Source organism: Diplotaxodon limnothrissa, linkage group LG9 (genome assembly GCF_057381915.1).
Source record: "Diplotaxodon limnothrissa isolate DT_005_m linkage group LG9, D_limnothrissa_male_GT1.1, whole genome shotgun sequence".
NCBI lineage: Eukaryota > Metazoa > Chordata > Actinopteri > Cichliformes > Cichlidae > Diplotaxodon > Diplotaxodon limnothrissa.
In genome coordinates, this window is record NC_140604.1 from 13,490,420 (window position 1) to 13,509,019 (window position 18,600).

At 36.7% G+C, this 18,600-nt stretch overlaps 1 protein-coding gene across 1 annotated transcript; it reads left to right on the forward strand.

Moving 5' to 3' along the window:
• Window positions 1–597: 597 nt before the first annotated feature.
• On the forward strand, window positions 598–17,980 carry LOC146625297 (NACHT, LRR and PYD domains-containing protein 12-like). Its single transcript, XM_085362741.1, has 10 exons — window positions 598–619; window positions 2,704–2,857; window positions 4,194–4,279; window positions 6,804–8,565; window positions 9,139–9,312; window positions 10,671–10,838; window positions 11,436–11,609; window positions 13,594–13,764; window positions 17,315–17,387; window positions 17,808–17,980. Exons 1-10 carry the CDS (start codon window positions 598–600, stop codon window positions 17,898–17,900), a joined length of 2,877 nt encoding a protein of 958 aa, XP_085218867.1. The 3' UTR covers window positions 17,901–17,980.
• Window positions 17,981–18,600: the final 620 nt, after the last annotated feature.

The following is an 18,600-nucleotide window of genomic DNA, read 5'->3' on the forward strand; positions in this document are numbered from 1 at the left end:
TGGACCATTACGGCAAGGCTGGGATGGTCCATTTGATAAAGTAAATCCGTTGGGCATCTTTCTTCGCCTTTAGACAATAATTCTGATGGCAAAAGAACCAAACGGGCAGGCAAAAAAAAAAAAAAAAAGCTGAATTCATTTTTTAAATAAATTAATGAAGGATATGATAGAAAAATAGTGACTGTAAAATGCATTTTATATATTATTAAGTAGATTCTGAAAAAAGTATAAGTCTCTTGCTAAAGGGAGTGCCTGAGGAAATATTTGTTTTTGTGTTGTTGGACGTCAGAAGAGGATACAGGCGTAGTTTAATGTTCACTCACAGCAAACACACCCCCACAGAGAGAGAAAGAGAAAGGATAAACTGACGCAGGTAAGCAACCACAGTAGGATCCTGACTATTGTTACTATTATTAATAGTAGTATAGGAGTACTGCTACTACTACTAGTAATTAGTGGTACTAGTATTGATTTTTCTCCCAAATGTGTTTTTAATTTTGCTTGTTGGACTATCTACCCACTCAGTAAAGGTGCACTTTCACTTTATGTTGTCAGCACATCTCATCAGCCTTCATTTGGGTCCACAGCCAGTAATTCATGACAACTCTACTAAAATACAGTAAGTATTTGTACTTCTTTACTTCCCATTATTATGACAACATTTGCTAACATCCCGTCTCTAAATAAGACCTAAATTACAATAATTAAAAAACATAAAAAGTGAACTGCACTAATGTTCAGACTATGTTTAAATGCTTTGCAGTCAGTTTAGCTCTTTGTGGACTCTTAAAAATAAGATTCAATAAAAGTGCGTACAGAGACAGAGAGACAGAGAGACAGAGAGAGAGAGACAGAGAGAGAGAGAGAGAGACAGAGAGAGAGAGAGAGGCCGTCTGATCTGTTGTAAATGGGAAGGGAAAACTGGCAGATATGGGCCCCTATGGCCCATATCTGCATGGCTGAGCTCTGCTAAATAATGCTCACTGTATGGACTAATAACATCCAAAGCGGGTGCACAAACTGAGCGAGTGTGTGTTATCTGCTTTATGCTCTGTGCTGTGTGGAACTGGTTCAACAGGTATAAACTATATACACAGTGTGCTGACTGTAAGACAAATTGTTGATTCTTTTCCACACATAGGAAGAACATTTAGGATTGTGGTCGAACTGGTTTTCTCCACTAGATCATTAAAACAATAATCATGCTTGACAAGTGACACAGACCATGCAAATGTTCTTTAACAGTAAGATTTTAATTTCAGGCCTGTTGATATGTTTGGACCTACAAACAAAAGACTGTTAAACAAACAGCTCCTTAGAACTACTGTCACGGCCACTTTTATCCTTCAACATACTGTGAACTCGCACGAGCTTTCTAGTAATTTCTTTAAATTATTGCCTGGAATAGTTTTCAACTTCCAAGCTCTTCTTTTCAGTTTGTCTTCCCTTTTCTCCCTTGTCCATCAAAGTGATCTCACTCTGCTTCAGTAATGTTGAGGTCTGGGCTCTGGAAAGGTCAGTCCATGGCATCATGAAGCCTGCAGTGGCTGGTCCGTGACCCTAGATCAGACTCAATTTGAAAAAAGAGTGAAAACAAAAGATCTGATCCTGTCTGACTGTTTGTGTTGGGACCTTGTGGTGACAGGGATTTGCTACAGCATCACTTTCAGATACTCTTCATCTTCTGTAGTTTCCTTTTTTTGTCCTCCATTTGTGCAGTTTCCACGTTTCTTTTCAAGGGTACACTGGACACTATGTTAAGATATGCAAAATTCAGGTTTAAGATTTAGGTTCAGTTAATAAAATTGGAATAATTTAAGTTTTTGTGATAGTGTGGCAGGCTGCCAGTAACAAAGTCCCCCAGATACACTTTAAAAAAGTGGTTCTTTGCTAAGTCTGGTTTATCCTTCTGCTTTTTAACCAATTCAAATTAAATGTCTTAACCTTGTTTTTCAATTAGCAAAAAACTGTCATGCGATGTGAAATTGGACAAAGAAGTTGATGAGAGTGAAAAAATGATTTTTAGGACACTCAGACTAAACATTGCTGGCATAATGTTCGCTTAACCAGCTGTTATTTTTCAGCTGGGTTGTTGTCCGGGTTGTAGTATTTGCAACACCATAAACATAACATGTGTATGTTTATGCACATTTTTGTGTATTAGAGCCCCGACTTCACTTCAGAAGATAAAGATTGAGGTGAGGAGGAAGAGGATGACAATTTGTTGGTCAGTATATCAGTATACTGTCAGTCGTCTCTTTTTTGTCCCATGTTTTCTTGTCTTTGGTAAAGGGAGCCCGTTCTCAGATGATACAACATCGGTATGATTCATATCTTGAGTCTGAAGGTTTTCCTCTATGGTCTGAACACCTACAGGTTTCTTCTTCTCTGACTTTGGCATAGTACCTGCATGGCCGGTCTCTAGGTACATTCATAAAATGTGATTGAAGTAATGATACTGCCCATCTCAGCCAATGTATTCAACACGGCAGGTTAACATAGCAGCATCCACAAACTAGTGCCTGCTCCTGAAAACTGTCTTCAGATTTACCAGATGAATTAAGTTTCTCTCTATTCCCTGTGTATCATGACGATCTGGTTTTAGTTTACATGACAATTCTGAAATTGGCTCAGTGGAGAAATCTGACCGTAACTTAATAACCTCTGCTAATGTGAACTCACTGTTTCTGGTTTACCTCTCAGACTCACTTTCAGAAGTTCACAAGATGAACATTTGTGTTGAGGAAGAAAAGAGTGGAGCAGAGTCTGCAGGATCCAGCTGTCCTTCTATGAGAAGTGACAGCTCCAAAGTTGAACCTTTAAACTTCAGGGATGAACCTGGACCCTCAGACACAACGTAAGACTCAGTTTCTACTAAGATTTTCTCATCCTCCCTCAGTGTGTAACCACGAGTCCATTTAAATTTGACCTTTATGTGAACAGTACACCCTATTAGTCCAGTTCTTACTGAGGTCATTTTTATTTTCAAATTAAAACGGTTTTAGCACAAGATTATAATATATTTTATGTTAAATGTAAATGTTTATGTCAGCAACATCACTACATAAACAAGTGTGAGTAAAATAAATGATCCTCACATACAAAATACTGAGTGAAAGACAAAGGAAGCATTAAGAGGACTAATGCTGCTAGTATACAACGAAGCAACTCCCCACAACTTTGTTTCCAAACATATAAAATATTCACAGTCAGCTCAATCAAATGAAATTCAGCTGTTAGCTGAAGTATATCGTCTTCCCTACTGCTCTTTACGCTAGTGAAAGACGATGCAAACTCTGTGTTTGTGTGTGTACGTGCGAGCACGTGATTACCTGTGTATTTATGTGAGTGCACGTGAGTGAGTGTGCGTGTGGGTATGTGAGTGTAACAGTTAAAACACTGTGTGTGTGTGTGTGTGTGTGTGTGTGTGTGTGTGTGTGTGTGTGTGTGTGTGTGTGTGTCTGTGTATGTGACTTCCTGCCGGTCATAAAAGTAATCTCCCCTCATGGAAGCTAAACCAAATTCCTCTACAAAAAAAGTTAACAGATTACAAGCACTGAGATCCCCACTCTGCATCCACTGGGCCATTGGCCTCTTGTTGTCTTACTTTTACAGATAAGCATGTGGAGAGTCTCCTGCAAACCTACTTCTAAGTTATAACAATTATGAGCTTTTATTAAAGGCACAAGCATCAGCAATCCCCAACTGTAGCTTCCTGTCTCCTTTTATGACAGCAGACCCCCAGTGTCCATAAATTCCTTTCCCTCTACACAATCACACACTCTCAGGTCTACAACTAAGCCAAACTAAAACACACAGACAAATCCTTCCCTATTCCTCTGATCTGCTGGACCCTCTCATCTAAGAAAATTTAACACATTGTATTATAATAATTATTTTCTTGCACTCACAATCACTACACCTGGCTGAGGTTGTAGTTGTTGAAAACTGGACACAGATCAGTGTTAAGTAAGACAGGCTGACAGGGAAAGCACTTTATTACTGTTGATGAAATCAAAAGCAAACATCACATTGATGATTCAAGCTCTAGTTTTCTTCATCTTAAAAAGTATTTCCCTTTTCTCGTTCCTCTTTTGGCCATCACACCGTCTGCACAGTGTTGTCAAATTTTGATCCATTTTTTAAACTGATAAACAACAATTGACTTTAACAATTAAAAAATGTGTTCACAGAGAGAGGAAGGCGATCTCAGAGGATCCAGTGTCTACCAGCCATGGACCAGAAAAATCCAGGACTGAAGCACAACTGCAGATATCCAGTAAGAGCAGCTGTCTATAAAGTAGGATTAAGCATCCGCTTATTCATGGACTCATTTCTGAGAAAAACTGTTACAGTCAGAGTTATGTAATACATCCTCGGTACTTAATATGGCATAGGGGAGGGGCCGAGGGAAGTGAACTGAGTTTTCCAGGTGGAACTGTCGATCTTTAATAAGTGTTATTGTGTAATAAAGACACACAGGCTTTTATTGGCAAGTTGATTGAAAATAATTAAAAACAAACTGGAGCTGCAGAAAAAGAGTTAAACCAGTATTCTACTACCAAATATTATAATAATATATCATAATAAAAAGGTAATATTGGCTGATTTTTTAACATGTTTAGATAGTATTACTATATTATAAGGCGTGAATTAATCCTACATTGCTCAGGGATTAGATATTTAAAATAAACAGGACACCAGAATAAAATGTCATCCAACTCCCACTTTCCCAGTTTGTGGTTTGCACAACACCAGGATCCTGCCCCACCCCCGTCACTGACTGACTTCTAACAATCCAAGGAGTGAAAGCACGTGCAGTGAATAGCACCAAGCTGCCCACTTACATACTGAAAAATTAAAAGTTTTGACAGAGTGTGATGTTCTTTGACCATCAGTTTTACAGATACAGACTGCCCTAATAAAAAAAAATGCAGGATTACAATTTGTGTAACAGTTTGGCACACACTGGAATACTTGTGTCTATCTTTAGAAAGAAAGCACTACAAAATTCATTGATGGTGGATAGCTGTATTCTGAGTACGGCACATCTCTAATCCCCTCTCCTAAACTGAAGTGCTTAATTTTTGGATGAATTAGCCACATTATATAAGGATTATCTGAAAGTATAACTAACCATAACCACCAGTTCTCTCTTCATATGTACAATAATAAATCTGAGTTTTACTGAGTTTTTCTCAACAGAGAGGTTCTATTCTGCTTTCTCTGTCAGCTGTCATATGACTTGATGAAAGTGCTTAGATAAGGACTTCATTTCCCATAAACATTTGCAATATTTTTTATCAGCGACATTTCAGTCCACATTGCATAACAGTTGTTGGTGGTAATGCACAATTTCATTGTTTGGCAACTGCCAACAAAGTAACAAGAATAAGACACTTTGCAGGCCAAACATTACAGTTAATAGAAAAGATGATCTGATAAAGGTTCACAGTGAGCTCAGACATGTGAAATAATAAAATGGAGACAAAAGAACATTGTGTATCAGAGACAAACATCATAAATCATCCTAAACAAGAGCCACAGACTTTGACCAACAGCCCACAGTAGGTTTTTCTGTAATTACGCTTCCCTAATTTTCACACGAATTGCTCAGCAGATTCACTTGCTGAACAAAAACAGAAAAAACAAACAAAACAAAAACAAAACAAAAATAAAGACAAAACACACTTCTGCCAAGAAAAGCTGAGCATGTTCTAGAAAGCAGGTTTAGTAAAACTTTAAGTTTGTTCCTGCTTGAAGAAGGAAGCTCTGGTTTTCTGTTCCACATTTCCTCATTCAGACAGTCAATATTAAAGCTTACATCAAAACACAAATTTGAACGAGTTTATGTCTTTACAAACACATACGAACAGTAGAATCCCAGTTAGATTTTAAATATGTTTTATATTTAACAAAACCACTTTTTATATCAACCTGCCATCAATGTAAAGGCAGAGACAAGATCTATAGACTGCATCTCTGTAATTTTGTGACCAACAAGGCAAAAGTTAGATTTATAATTGCTGCATTCAATCATTTACTATACATTACAATTGTGATCCCAGTTTGAATACAACTATGGCATCAGAGCTCCGGTGACGATAGCTTTTTTCATTATCCATGAAATTCATAGTGAGCATGCTCTGAACATTTTGTTGTCATTTAACATGTTAAAACATGAAACATATACATTACTGGGATTAATTTAGCAGGCCAACATTAGAATAATAACAAATAGAATAACTTAATAATTTCTCTGACAAAACAGCTGATCAGAGTTGGTTCATTGACCTCAGAGTTTATTGTTGGACTCGTTTAGTTAAACATGCTTTTGGGAACAGGTCACTGCACAGCTGACATCAAGCTGCAGCCAGAGTAGTAATCATAATAATCAGCAGTAATTATCATCATTAGCTATAACACACAGACTATTTCAAAATTTGTCATATGGTGTAAAAACTTTGCTAATTACTACTGATGAAAATCAGACTGTTTCTGCTCCTTCACAATAAAGGTTTTCACACATGGAAGCTTTTACTGTCAAATGGAAATGCTGTGTTGTTGTAAGCTGACTAGCAGACGTTGTTATTTCTTATTAAATTGTTCTCCACATAAACACAGGAACACATCTCGAGGGTCTGAGAGAAAAAAAAACTTATCTAATGTGTTCTTAAAAATGTCTAAAAAAAATCAAAAAATCTCAAAAAATCTTATTGCAAACCATTTAAATAATGTTATGGTTAGATGTAACAAAAGTACAACTGTTTTCTTATTGTGTTATATTTGCTCTTTTTTAACAGCAGATGTTGGTCTGCAGGAGATTTTAAATGAACATAAAATACATCTAAAGAGACAATATGAACGTGTGACTGAAGGATTTGGTGAATCAACAAGTGGAACCCTCCTCAACAGGATCTACACTGAGCTTTACATCACAGACAAACAGAGTGAAGAGGTTCATACTCAACATGAAGTGAGGCAGCTGGAGACAACTTCACAAACAGATACCGTCCATGCCCCAACAATCAAGTGTCACAAACTCTTTGAAGTTTTACCTCACCTGAAGAGACCCATCAGAGTGGTTCTGATGAACGGAATTGCTGGCATTGGAAAAACCTTCTCAGTGCAGAAATTTATTGTAGACTGGTCAGAGGGCTTGGAAAACCAAGACATCAACATAGTGATTCTGCTTTCATTCAGGGAGTTGAATCTCGTTAAAGATGAGCGGTACAGTCTTCTGGAGCTGCTCCATGTTTTCTATCCAACATTACAGAAAGTCACCACAGAGAAACTGACTCTTTGTAAACTTTTGTTCATCTTTGATGGCCTGGATGAAAGTCGACTTTCACTGGAGTTCACTAACCAGAAGATTGTTTCTGACATTACTCAGACATCATCAGTCAATGAGTTAGTAACAAACCTCATAGAAGGGAATCTGCTTCCCTCGGCTCTCATCTGGATAACTACCCGACCTGCAGCAGCCAATCAGATACCTCCTAAATGTGTTGACAGGGTAACAGAAGTGCAAGGCTACACTGATGCTCAGAAGGAGGAGTACTTCAGGATGAGGTTTAGTGAGAAAGAGCTGTCCAGAGTTATCTCCCAAATTAAGAAATCCAAAAACCTCAATGTCATGTGTAAAATCCCAGTCTTCTGCTGGATCACTGCCACAATCCTTGAGTACATATTGAATACAGACCAAAGAAGAGAGCTACCAAAGACCCTGACTGACATGTACTCGTACTTCCTACTGGTTCAGACAAAAAGAAATAAACACAAGTGCCAAAAAGAACATGAAACGAGTCCACAGGAGCTGACGGATGCTGACAGGGAAGTTCTTCTGAAGCTGGGGAAGCTGGCGTTTGAAAATCTGAAAAAAAGAAACATCATATTCTACCAAGAAGACCTGGAAAAGTGTGGTCTGGATGTCACAGAGGCCTCAGTTAATTCAGGGGTTTTTACTGAAATCTTTAAAAGACAGTGTGGGATTTTCCAAAAACCAGTCTACTCCTTTGTTCATCTGAGCATTCAGGAGTTTCTGGCTGCTGTTTACACGTTTCACTGTTACACCAACAGGAAAACAGAGGTACTAAAAGAAGTCCTGGGGGAAGAATATAACGAGACATCTCTGGACATTTTTCTGAGCAAAGTCATGGAAAAGTCCCTCCAATGTAAAAATGGCACTCTGAACTTGTTTGTTCGCTTCCTGCATGGCCTCACACTAGAGTCCAACCAAAGACTCTTAGTAGGTCTACTGAGTCAGACAGAGAACAACCCAGAAGTTATCCAGAAAATCATCAACAACCTAAAAGAGATGAGACGTTCTCAAATTTCTCCTGACAGAAGCATCAATATCTTTCATTGTCTGATTGAGATGAATGACAGCTCAGTGTTTCAGGAGATCCAAGAATTCGTGAAATCAGAGACAAAACTCTGTGAGATCCACTGCTCAGCTCTGGCCTACATGCTGCAGATGTCGGAGGAGGTTCTGGATGAGTTGGACACATCAGATGAAGGACGACACAGACTGATCCCAGCTGTGAGCAACTGCAGAAAGGCTCTGTGAGTCCTGTTGTGATCATTAACACAATTAATCAGATTAGATCAGTAGTTCCCAGGGTGGCTGTGGCTACAATGTAGCTTGCCATCACCAGTGTGTGAATGTGTGTGTGTGAATGGGTGGATGACTGGATGTGTAAAGCGCTATACAAATACAGGCCATTTACCATTTACAGGTGAATCTTTCCATTAAACTGACTTTATTCAAAATCTTCTGGAGCCAAATTAAAAACAGGAAACAGTCCAAATGTTTCTCTTCTTTAGTTTATAATCTAAAACATTGTTATAGAAAAGGTGAATGAGGCAGGTTCTATAAAACACTTTGAGTAGAAAAACTTTTACTCAAGTAGATTAGCAAGGTCCTATATAAGAATGAATCCATTTACCATTGACGAGGATCAGATTTCACTGACAAAATGTGGACATGATCATGGTTTAAATGTAACACAATTTTGTTTTCATCTGTATATTACATATGAAATCCCTTTGTTTTGTCTTCCTATTCACTAAGTCTGTGTTTACAATGCAAAATTCCTGCTTTTATAATAACATATTTGATGTTTTCTCTTGTCACAGACTAAAAGCTTGTCATCTCTCAGAGACTCACTGTGAAGTTGTGGCCTCAGCTCTCAAATCCGACAACTCCAATCTGGTGGAGTTGGACATGACTGGAAACAAGTTGCAGGATTCAGGACTAAATATTTTGTCTGCTGGACTGTCTAGTCCAGACTGTCGACTAGAGACTCTGAGGTGAGTTTGCTGACTGGAGCTGTTGTTGTTTAATCAAAGATTTAAGTTTTACACTCTTGGTTAATAAAGGTTCACAATTTGTATGAACAAAAATATATAGAAGTGTTATTGATTTCAGAAATGTTTGCTTTTCCAAATGGCTGAACGATAATTTTTACTTTTGGCTCCAAACAGACGTGACAGACTTGAGCAAAGTTAAGTTAAAAGCTGACAGAAGTCAGGTTATGGTAGAGAGATATTTTTACAGTTGTTCAGCCTCCACAGGTCAAACTCAGTCAGTCAGAGAAGATGAGGTGATTGGTGATGAGGCGTTAGGGTCTGTGTGGGGTGTCAGTCACTCTGATAAATAGCAGATAAAAACAGGCTACAGAGATTTTGACAACCCACACAGCTGCTTTGGTGATGTATGTGTTAAAGAAAACAGCAGCCTGACACAGTCCGGAACATAACAGCAAAGCAGGATTCTGAATGTATGTGAGGATTTTTTAAAAACAGCTGGAGAAGAGAGAGGCTTCTTAAAAAGACTATAACAAGAGGGAAGCTGAGAGTTTTTTTTTAAAGTTTCTGTTCCTCTAAAAATGATTCTGTTTTAACTCATTTTGAGTATTACAGCACCAAATATCGCTTATGTTGTTGTAAAGCAACATAACAACACAAGAAGTCATAAAAAAACAGAATATCTGCATTGACAGCAGACTGAAAGCTGCCTTTACCAGCCCAATATAACCTCACTAACCAGGCAGACAGACTACCATGGTTTGTGAAGTAGTGCCTGCCTAGAGTCTAAGAGTATAGTTCTAAATCATCTGTTCTGTAGATAGAGAATATTTTCAGCACTAAATCTTTAAAGAAAAACTACTGACCAGTTTGAGTGTAAAGAACATTTTATAAAGAGTTGTCAGTCACATTCTTCAGCAGACCATTTCAGGCTCTCATGAACTCAGACGTTGAGCTCAGGTAATGTCACTTCAGTTCACTTCAGGTTTAGAGCTTCAGTCTAGTGTAGAGATTAGGACTGAAACCGTAATAGTGTTCATGTAAAAAATACTAATGAAAAAAGATCAACTGACCACTGTTTCTATTTTAAGAATAAAGGAAACACATTCAGATAACTCTGTCATGTTGGTACTTTGACTTCTGCTCAGCAGACAGATAAAGTCACGTGGTCAGATCCAGCTGTTTCAATATTTATTTAGTGTCCACCATTCTTTAACAGTTTTGTACTTTGAAGACTGATATAATAATGCTTTTAGAATGATGTAATAATGATTTTAGAATCCATGATAAAACTTCTGGGCGTTAATCTTGAAGAGAACCTCACTGATGACTGATATCTGCATTTTTCATTCTTTATTCAGGTTGGAGAGCTGTTGGTTGTCAGATATCAGCTCTCTGGCTTCAGCTCTGAATTCCAACCCCTCTCATCTGAAATATCTAAACCTGAGCTACAACAACTTGGAGAATTCAGGAGTGAGGCATCTTTGTGGTTTTCTGAAGAATCCCCACTGTCTATTGGAGACTCTGAGGTTAGACACCAAATTTTAACTGTGCTTAGATCCTAATCCCGGATAGTATAGTATTTATAGTCTAAGTATAGTATAGTGTCGATTAACAAACATCTTGGGAACATAGTTTGTACCAGGAATTTTGGCACATTTACAAACTGACACTGCTGAACAGTGACAGTAAACTAGATGAAGCAAAGATGACGAGTTATTTGTGTCAGAAAGCACAAAGAGCCACTGCAGAGCTAAAATTGTACTTTACACCTTCACTGGGGTTTGTAGTGCTTTCATTTCAGTGTTGGAGTTTGTGATCAGTGCCTAATTTAATACATTGCTACATATTTAGTTATTTTAATGAAGGTATTTGCCACACACAGTTACAGTGATCTAAGAATGTTTTCACCAGTGAGGAATGACTGACCAGCAGTTTCAGAGGTAGACCTGCATGACATCTAGAAAAAGCAAAGCAAAAAACCCCCAGGAGAGCTAGTGCCAACTGCTCACCAGGACTATCCTAGCTCAGTGCTGACCTTCTTCAGCTCCTGACATATTATGACACTGGATGCTTTCAAGCACAGACTCTTAGTAATAAACACTTTTTAAAAATTCCTTATGCAGATTGCAGCGCTGCAGTTTGTCAGAGATCAGCTGTGATCATCTGCTTCCAGCCCTTCAGTGCAACCCCTCCCATTTGAAACATCTGGACCTGAGCACGAACAACCTTCAGGATTCAGGAGTGGAGCAGCTGTGTGTTTATCTGAAGACTTCAGATTGCAGACTGGAGACTCTCAGGTCAGACACCATGTTTTAGTTGTACTTACATATATATGATGTGAAAGCTGGCATTAACCTACACATACATACTGACATTAACCTAATTAACACTTTAACTGTGGCAGAACAATGGTTCACATTTCAAACATTAAAACTGTGTTACTCATCTTAAGACAAACAGCCCTCATCTGGGCTCCACCCTGATTAATGAAAGAAATCTCCGTCCGTGGATCGGGTTTCCTTCGAGACATGGGCAGCGATAAGCAGAGTTCATCCTTTAACATAAACAAAATTAAAATATTCTCATGCATGATCAATGGTTAATCACGGTACCAGCTGGAGTACCGGGAGCAGTTTGGAAAAACAAGAAGACGCGGAGACTGTTCTAGGTGTCATTCCAAACTGACTCAAAGGTTTATTCTCTGTGCAACAGTTTTATAGGCAGACAAGTTTCAGTTCAGACCCTGCCCACTGGGTGGGGTGGCGTCCTGACAGTTAAATTCCTTTGTTCAGCAAGGGCAATAAAAAAAACACTCACAAAAACAATAAATCTTTACCGAGATCTCCTACATCCTGAGTTCTGACACAAAAACCAGATGGTCTTCACATAAACATTTTCTGCAAGGTAAAGAGTGATTTGTTGGTGTTTTTCCTCCAACCTTAGTATACACCATAAATCTTGAGTTAACAAGGCAAGAGAAAATAACAGTTAGCATAAAGAGCTTTGTTAAGTTACAGAATCTTCAGTCTAATATTATCATACAGGTCCATTAAACACTAGACATTTAGAATCCTTTAGTGATATAAGTTTGCACATGGTAGAATACTGCATGTAGTTATTTGCATCTAGGAAATGTTTAACCATATATACCCAGAGGCACATAATCAATTGTGTGTGTTCTTTAGCAGGCTGCAAGCTTGAGGTACACTGAGGAATGCACTATCCCAGTTTAAGTGCCTTGTTTACATATAGATGAACTGTTGGATTTTCCAGGCCAGCAGGCCAAAGGAAATGCCCGTGGGGTTACAAGAAGAGGAGATGAAGTTTTAAAACAAAGGACATTGCAGAAACAGGGTCCTTTGTATAATATCACTATAAAACAATATCCTGTAAATGCTAACCGTAGTGCTAAAATTCACAACAATTAACATTATTGCTATCAACTCTTGGTATACAACACATTGATTAATCATTTACAGTTAACTCGTTTTCATGGTACAAAGGTCATGACACACAGGAATCTGTGGAACAGAAACAGTTTGTGGCAGGAATCATTGCACAATTACAAATTGTACTGCTGAATGGCATGCTGGGTAATGCTAGCTATACAGGTCTGTCAATAGTGGCCAAAGAGTCCGTTGCTACAAAAGGTTTTTCAATCAGACTTGTTTTTCTCTCATTTCTGGTCATGCTGCTGCTTGTGTGTTTTTGAAAGACAAAGACAAAGTTTAGGTGGGGTTCAGGGAGATTTGAGTTTAAAAAAAGTATTATTAATTGATTTAAATAACAAGGGATAATATACAATATTACTATAAATGTTGCCATTTGATGCATTATATCAGAGTTTATTGGCAGGTTACATCAAAAAAATAACACATAAAAAAATTGCCAGCTTTTAAAATGTGTCTGGTATAAAAGTGTCCTCAAATATATACATTTCTTTCAAACTAAATCTTTAAAACTGAAGCAATGTAAATACTTTTTTCACAATTTTGATCTAAAAATTAGGATTTTTGTCAGAATTTCATACCCCCACTCTCCAAGACCCTATTTTTTTTCTTTTTTCTTCAGTGAACAAACAGCATGTCATCAGTCAGATTATTGAGAGCTCTTTTTTTCACTTGTACCTTTTGTCTGAACCTCCATCCTGTTGGCTGAAACTGTTTGGATTTTACATTTTTTAAACTTGAACATTTCAAATCTTCTGAACAAATTATCAAACCTTAAATGATTTTACCACAGATTTTGCCTCATAAACTTACATCTTCTATCTTCATTCAGGTTATGGGGCTGCAAGTTGTCAGAGACCAGCTGTGATTATCTGTTCAAAGGTCTTCAGTCCAACACCCATCTGAGAGAGCTGGACCTGACCTTGAACAACCTGCAGGAATCACATGTGAAACAGCTGTCTGAGCTTGTGGACAGCCCACATCACACACTGGAGGTTCTCAAGTGAGTAGAGGCTTGGACTCAGTCCAGGCTGCTTTCCCAGTATAACACAGTGTGAAATCAGTGATCCAGTGTTTCTTGTACATCTGCAGTCTTCTTAACTCAGTGAGGCTGTAAGAAGAGAACAGTGGCAGGCTTCAATATTCGACAGAAAGACAACAGACATCCAATCAAATGACACAGAAGTTTGTGATCATGTGTTTGAGTTGATGTGACGATAACTAATGTTCACATCTACAGAGAATAAATGGATTTGTAAGGGTGTCAGCTGGAAACAAGCTTTATTTCCTGTAGACATGAACACAGAAACATCAAATCACACAGGTGTATTAAATATTTTACAGAATATTTTATTTATTTTTAGAGGAAGAAATTGTCAAGAAACAAAACATTCTACAAAGAAAACAACCAACTCGCCTATCATGGAAATCCAAAATGATGCAGGAAAATTAGTCAAGAACACACGCACAGAGATATGTTGGAAGCAGGAAGCAGGCAGGATTTGTCAGTCTTGACAGGTCCCAGTTTATAGCCAGACCCATTTAATCTCGAACCAGTGGTCAGCCTTCACCTGTAAATTACATTAAACTGCTTACTAAATGAACACCACTGCTCCAGGTGTGGAGAAGTAAATGCAGTACACAAAATTATGACCTGGGTCATAACCTCCAGGAATCAAGATTGCATATGTCTTACTGTCAGTGCTTTCATTGACATTTGTTCAGTAGTAGCCTCCATGTATATTAGTAAGCTGATATTTTAGCAACAGGTAAGAAGTTCAACAATACACAGCAACCTTTGGTCTTAGTGAAACAAGAGAAAATCCATTCATTGGCAGGAGGCACATTGCTTCATCAGCTGACTGTATACTGTTAGTCAGTTCTTCAGCACCAAAGGTTTTCATGCACAATAACAAAGCCTCAGCTCCTGCCTGTGAATCTTTTTCATCATTCCAAATCAATGTTTTGATTCAAATTCTGTTCTGTTCATTCTAATTCCATTGTTTTGATTCAAATTCTGGTCTGTTCATTCTAATTCCGTTCATTTCATTGAAATTCCATTGTTTTCATTCAAATGCTGTTGCTTTCATGCAAATTCTTTTGTTTTTGATCAAATTCTGTTCTTTTCATTCAAATTCCATCGTTTTCATTCAAATCCCATTGTTTTCATTCAAATTCCATTGTTTGTTCTCAAATTCCGTCATTTTCATTCAAATTCCGTCGTTTTCATTCAAATTCCGTCGTTTTCATTTTAATTCCATTGTTTTCATTCTAATTCTGTTGTTTGTTTTAAACTTCCATTGTTTTCATTCAAATTCCGTTGTTTTTGATCAAATTCCATTGTTTGTTCTCAAATTCTGTCGTTTTCATTCAAATTCCGTCGTTTTCATTCAAATTCCATTTTTTGTTCTCAAATTCTGTTGTTTTCATTCAAATTCCGTCGTTTTCATTTTAATTCCGTTGTTTTCTTTCTAATTCTGTTGTTTGTTTTAAACTTCCATTGTTTTCATTCAAATTCCGTTGTTTTTGATCAAGTTCTGTTGTTTTCATTCAAATGCTGTTGTTTTCATTCATATTCCATTGTTTTCATTCAAATTCAATTGTTTGTTCTCAAACTCTGTCGTTTTCATTCAAATTCCGTCGTTTTCATTCAAATTCCATTTTTTGTTCTCAAATTCTGTTGTTTTCATTTTAATTCCGTCGTTTTCATTTTAATTCCGTTGTTTTCTTTCTAATTCTGTTGTTTGTTTTAAACTTCCATTGTTTTCATTCAAATTCCATTGTTTTTGATCAAGTTCTGTTGTTTTCATTCAAATTCTGTTGTTTTCATTCATATTCCATTGTTTTCATTCAAATTCAATTGTTTGTTCTCAAACTCTGTTGTTTTAATTCAAATTCCGTCGTTTTCATTTTAATTCCGTTGTTTTCATTCAAATTCTGTTCTTTGCATTCTAATTCCATTGTTTTGATTCAAATTCTGGTCTGTTCATTCTAATTCCATTGTTTTGATTCAAATTCTATTCATTTCATTCTAATTCCGTTATTTTCATTGAAATTCTATTCATTTCTTTCTAATTCCATTCTTTTCATTGAAATTCCGTTGTTTTCATTCAAATTCTGTTCTTTTCTTTCTAATTCCATTGTTTTGATCCACATTCTGGTCTGTTCATTCTAATTCCGTTGTTTTCATTCAAATTCTATTTATTTCATTATAATTCCGTTCTTTTCATTGAAATTTCGTTTTTTTCATTCAAATGCTGTTGTTTTCATGCAAATTCTTTTGTTTTTGATCAAATTCTGTTCTTTTCATTGAAATTCCATCGTTTTCATTCAAATCCCATTGTTTTCATTCAAATTCCATTGTTTGTTCTCAAATTCCGTCATTTTCATTCAAATTCCGTCGTTTTCATTCAAATTCCGTCGTTTTCATTTTAATTCCATTGTTTTCATTCTAATTCTGTTGTTTGTTTTAAACTTCCATTGTTTTCATTCAAATTCCGTTGTTTTTGATCAAATTCCATTGTTTGTTCTCAAATTCTGTCGTTTTCATTCAAATTCCGTCGTTTTCATTCAAATTCCATTTTTTGTTCTCAAATTCTGTTGTTTTCATTCAAATTCCGTCGTTTTCATTTTAATTCCGTTGTTTTCTTTCTAATTCTGTTGTTTGTTTTAAACTTCCATTGTTTTCATTCAAATTCCGTTGTTTTTGATCAAGTTCTGTTGTTTTCATTCAAATGCTGTTGTTTTCATTCATATTCCATTGTTTTCATTCAAATTCAATTGTTTGTTCTCAAACTCTGTCGTTTTCATTCAAATTCCGTCGTTTTCATTCAAATTCCATTTTTTGTTCTCAAATTCTGTTGTTTTCATTTTAATTCCGTCGTTTTCATTTTAATACCGTTGTTTTCTTTCTAATTCTGTTGTTTGTTTTAAACTTCCATTGTTTTCATTCAAATTCCATTGTTTTTGATCAAGTTCTGTTGTTTTCATTCAAATTCTGTTGTTTTCATTCATATTCCATTGTTTTCATTCAAATTCAATTGTTTGTTCTCAAACTCTGTTGTTTTAATTCAAATTCCGTCGTTTTCATTTTAATTCCGTTGTTTTCATTCAAATTCTGTTCTTTGCATTCTAATTCCATTGTTTTGATTCAAATTCTGGTCTGTTCATTCTAATTCCATTGTTTTGATTCAAATTCTATTCATTTCATTCTAATTCCGTTATTTTCATTGAAATTCTATTCATTTCTTTCTAATTCCATTCTTTTCATTGAAATTCCGTTGTTTTCATTCAAATTCTGTTCTTTTCTTTCTAATTCCATTGTTTTGATCCACATTCTGGTCTGTTCATTCTAATTCCGTTGTTTTCATTCAAATTCTATTTATTTCATTATAATTCCGTTCTTTTCATTGAAATTTCGTTTTTTTCATTCAAATGCTGTTGTTTTCATGCAAATTCTTTTGTTTTTGATCAAATTCTGTTCTTTTCATTGAAATTCCATCGTTTTCATTCAAATCCCATTGTTTTCATTCTAATTCTGTTGTTTGTTTTAGTAAAGTGTTTGTGCAGCAAGGAAGAATTCAGGCCTCTCAGCGGTTAAGCTCCACTGTAGACTTGTCTGAACAAGTCAGTGCTGCCCTTAATAATATTAATAACACCCAAAAATTTGATTCTGTTCATCTTCATGTAGCGTTTTTAGTGGGAGAAACATTTCATCACTTGTTCATGTGACTTCTTCAGTCTCAGCTGACTGCAGGTTTCCCCAACCTTATAAACAGGACATTTGCACAATCACTGAAACTAGCACCACTGAACAATGGGCTACGAGGTCAGTTCCTTAATCATTAATGTAAATTCTCTCTCACTGAAAACACCACGTTCAGATGAACAGAATCAACCTTTTGGGATGTACGTACCTGGATGATTGAGCATGCACCAAGAAAGATCAATAATAGTTAATACTGGATGTGCTTTAACACTGAAAAATGATGAAGACAGTCTCTGCAAACACTCATTTATCTACTCTGCCCTTTCTTGTCTTTGCAGACGGAAGGACCCATAAACACAGTTGTTTGTCTTTGTTGTGTGTGTAGTGTGTGTGTGGTGTGTGTGCGTGTCCTGATGGTCCAGAGAGGTTGAAACACCAGCAGCTTGTGTGTAGTGATGCTGTGACAGGGCCAGGCTACAGGGAGGTGGAGTGGACAGCAGAGCTTCATCCAGCAGTGACAGAAATCAGACGTGCAGATGGCTGACAGTGCTGTAAAAATGCTCTGAGAGCTCCTCTGTTAGACACCATGTAGAATCTATCGTCATCCCTTTGTGTTCTTTCATCACAGTGTCTTTTTGCAGACATTAGGTTCAGTTTTATTTTCTTTGAAAAGTTACCTAAATACATTTTAATATCTTTTGTACAATTGATGTAATTTTAAGTTATTTATCATGGTTTTGAAATCTATCGTGTGACAATGACTTCAAGTATCCTTCTTGAAACAGTAAATTGTTTTTTTCATCTACATAATCTGTATAGTGCAACTGATCAGGTAAAAAATGTTCAATAATTGAAAAAAGATAGATTTGTTTTATACTTTCTAACATAATAACTGGGATCATGTGATATAAACACTATTGTAGAGAATTGCAAACTGTCCAGAGTTTGGTGTACTATATATCTTCAGTAATTTAGATAATGAAAGTATCCAGTGGTTCAGCAGATGAAGTGCAGGAGGTAGAGGTTTTTTCATGGATGCTAAATCCATCAGTTGTGTTGTTACTGTTAGAGATGTTACACAGTCATGTGACTTCCCTGGGTGAAGACAATTGGCAGCAGTCTGAAGTTTGA

What these genes read in the sequence shown, in the direction of transcription:
- LOC146625297 (XM_085362741.1), top strand. Translation starts at nt 598, where the DNA reads ATGACAACTCTACTAAAATACA. An exon ending in CCTGGACCCTCAGACACAAC is followed by an intron (nt 2,858 to 4,193) that starts GTAAGACTCAGT and finishes ATGTGTTCACAG; the next exon opens with AGAGAGGAAGGCGATCTCAG. An exon ending in TGTCTATTGGAGACTCTGAG is followed by an intron (nt 10,839 to 11,435) that starts GTTAGACACCAA and finishes TTCCTTATGCAG; the next exon opens with ATTGCAGCGCTGCAGTTTGT.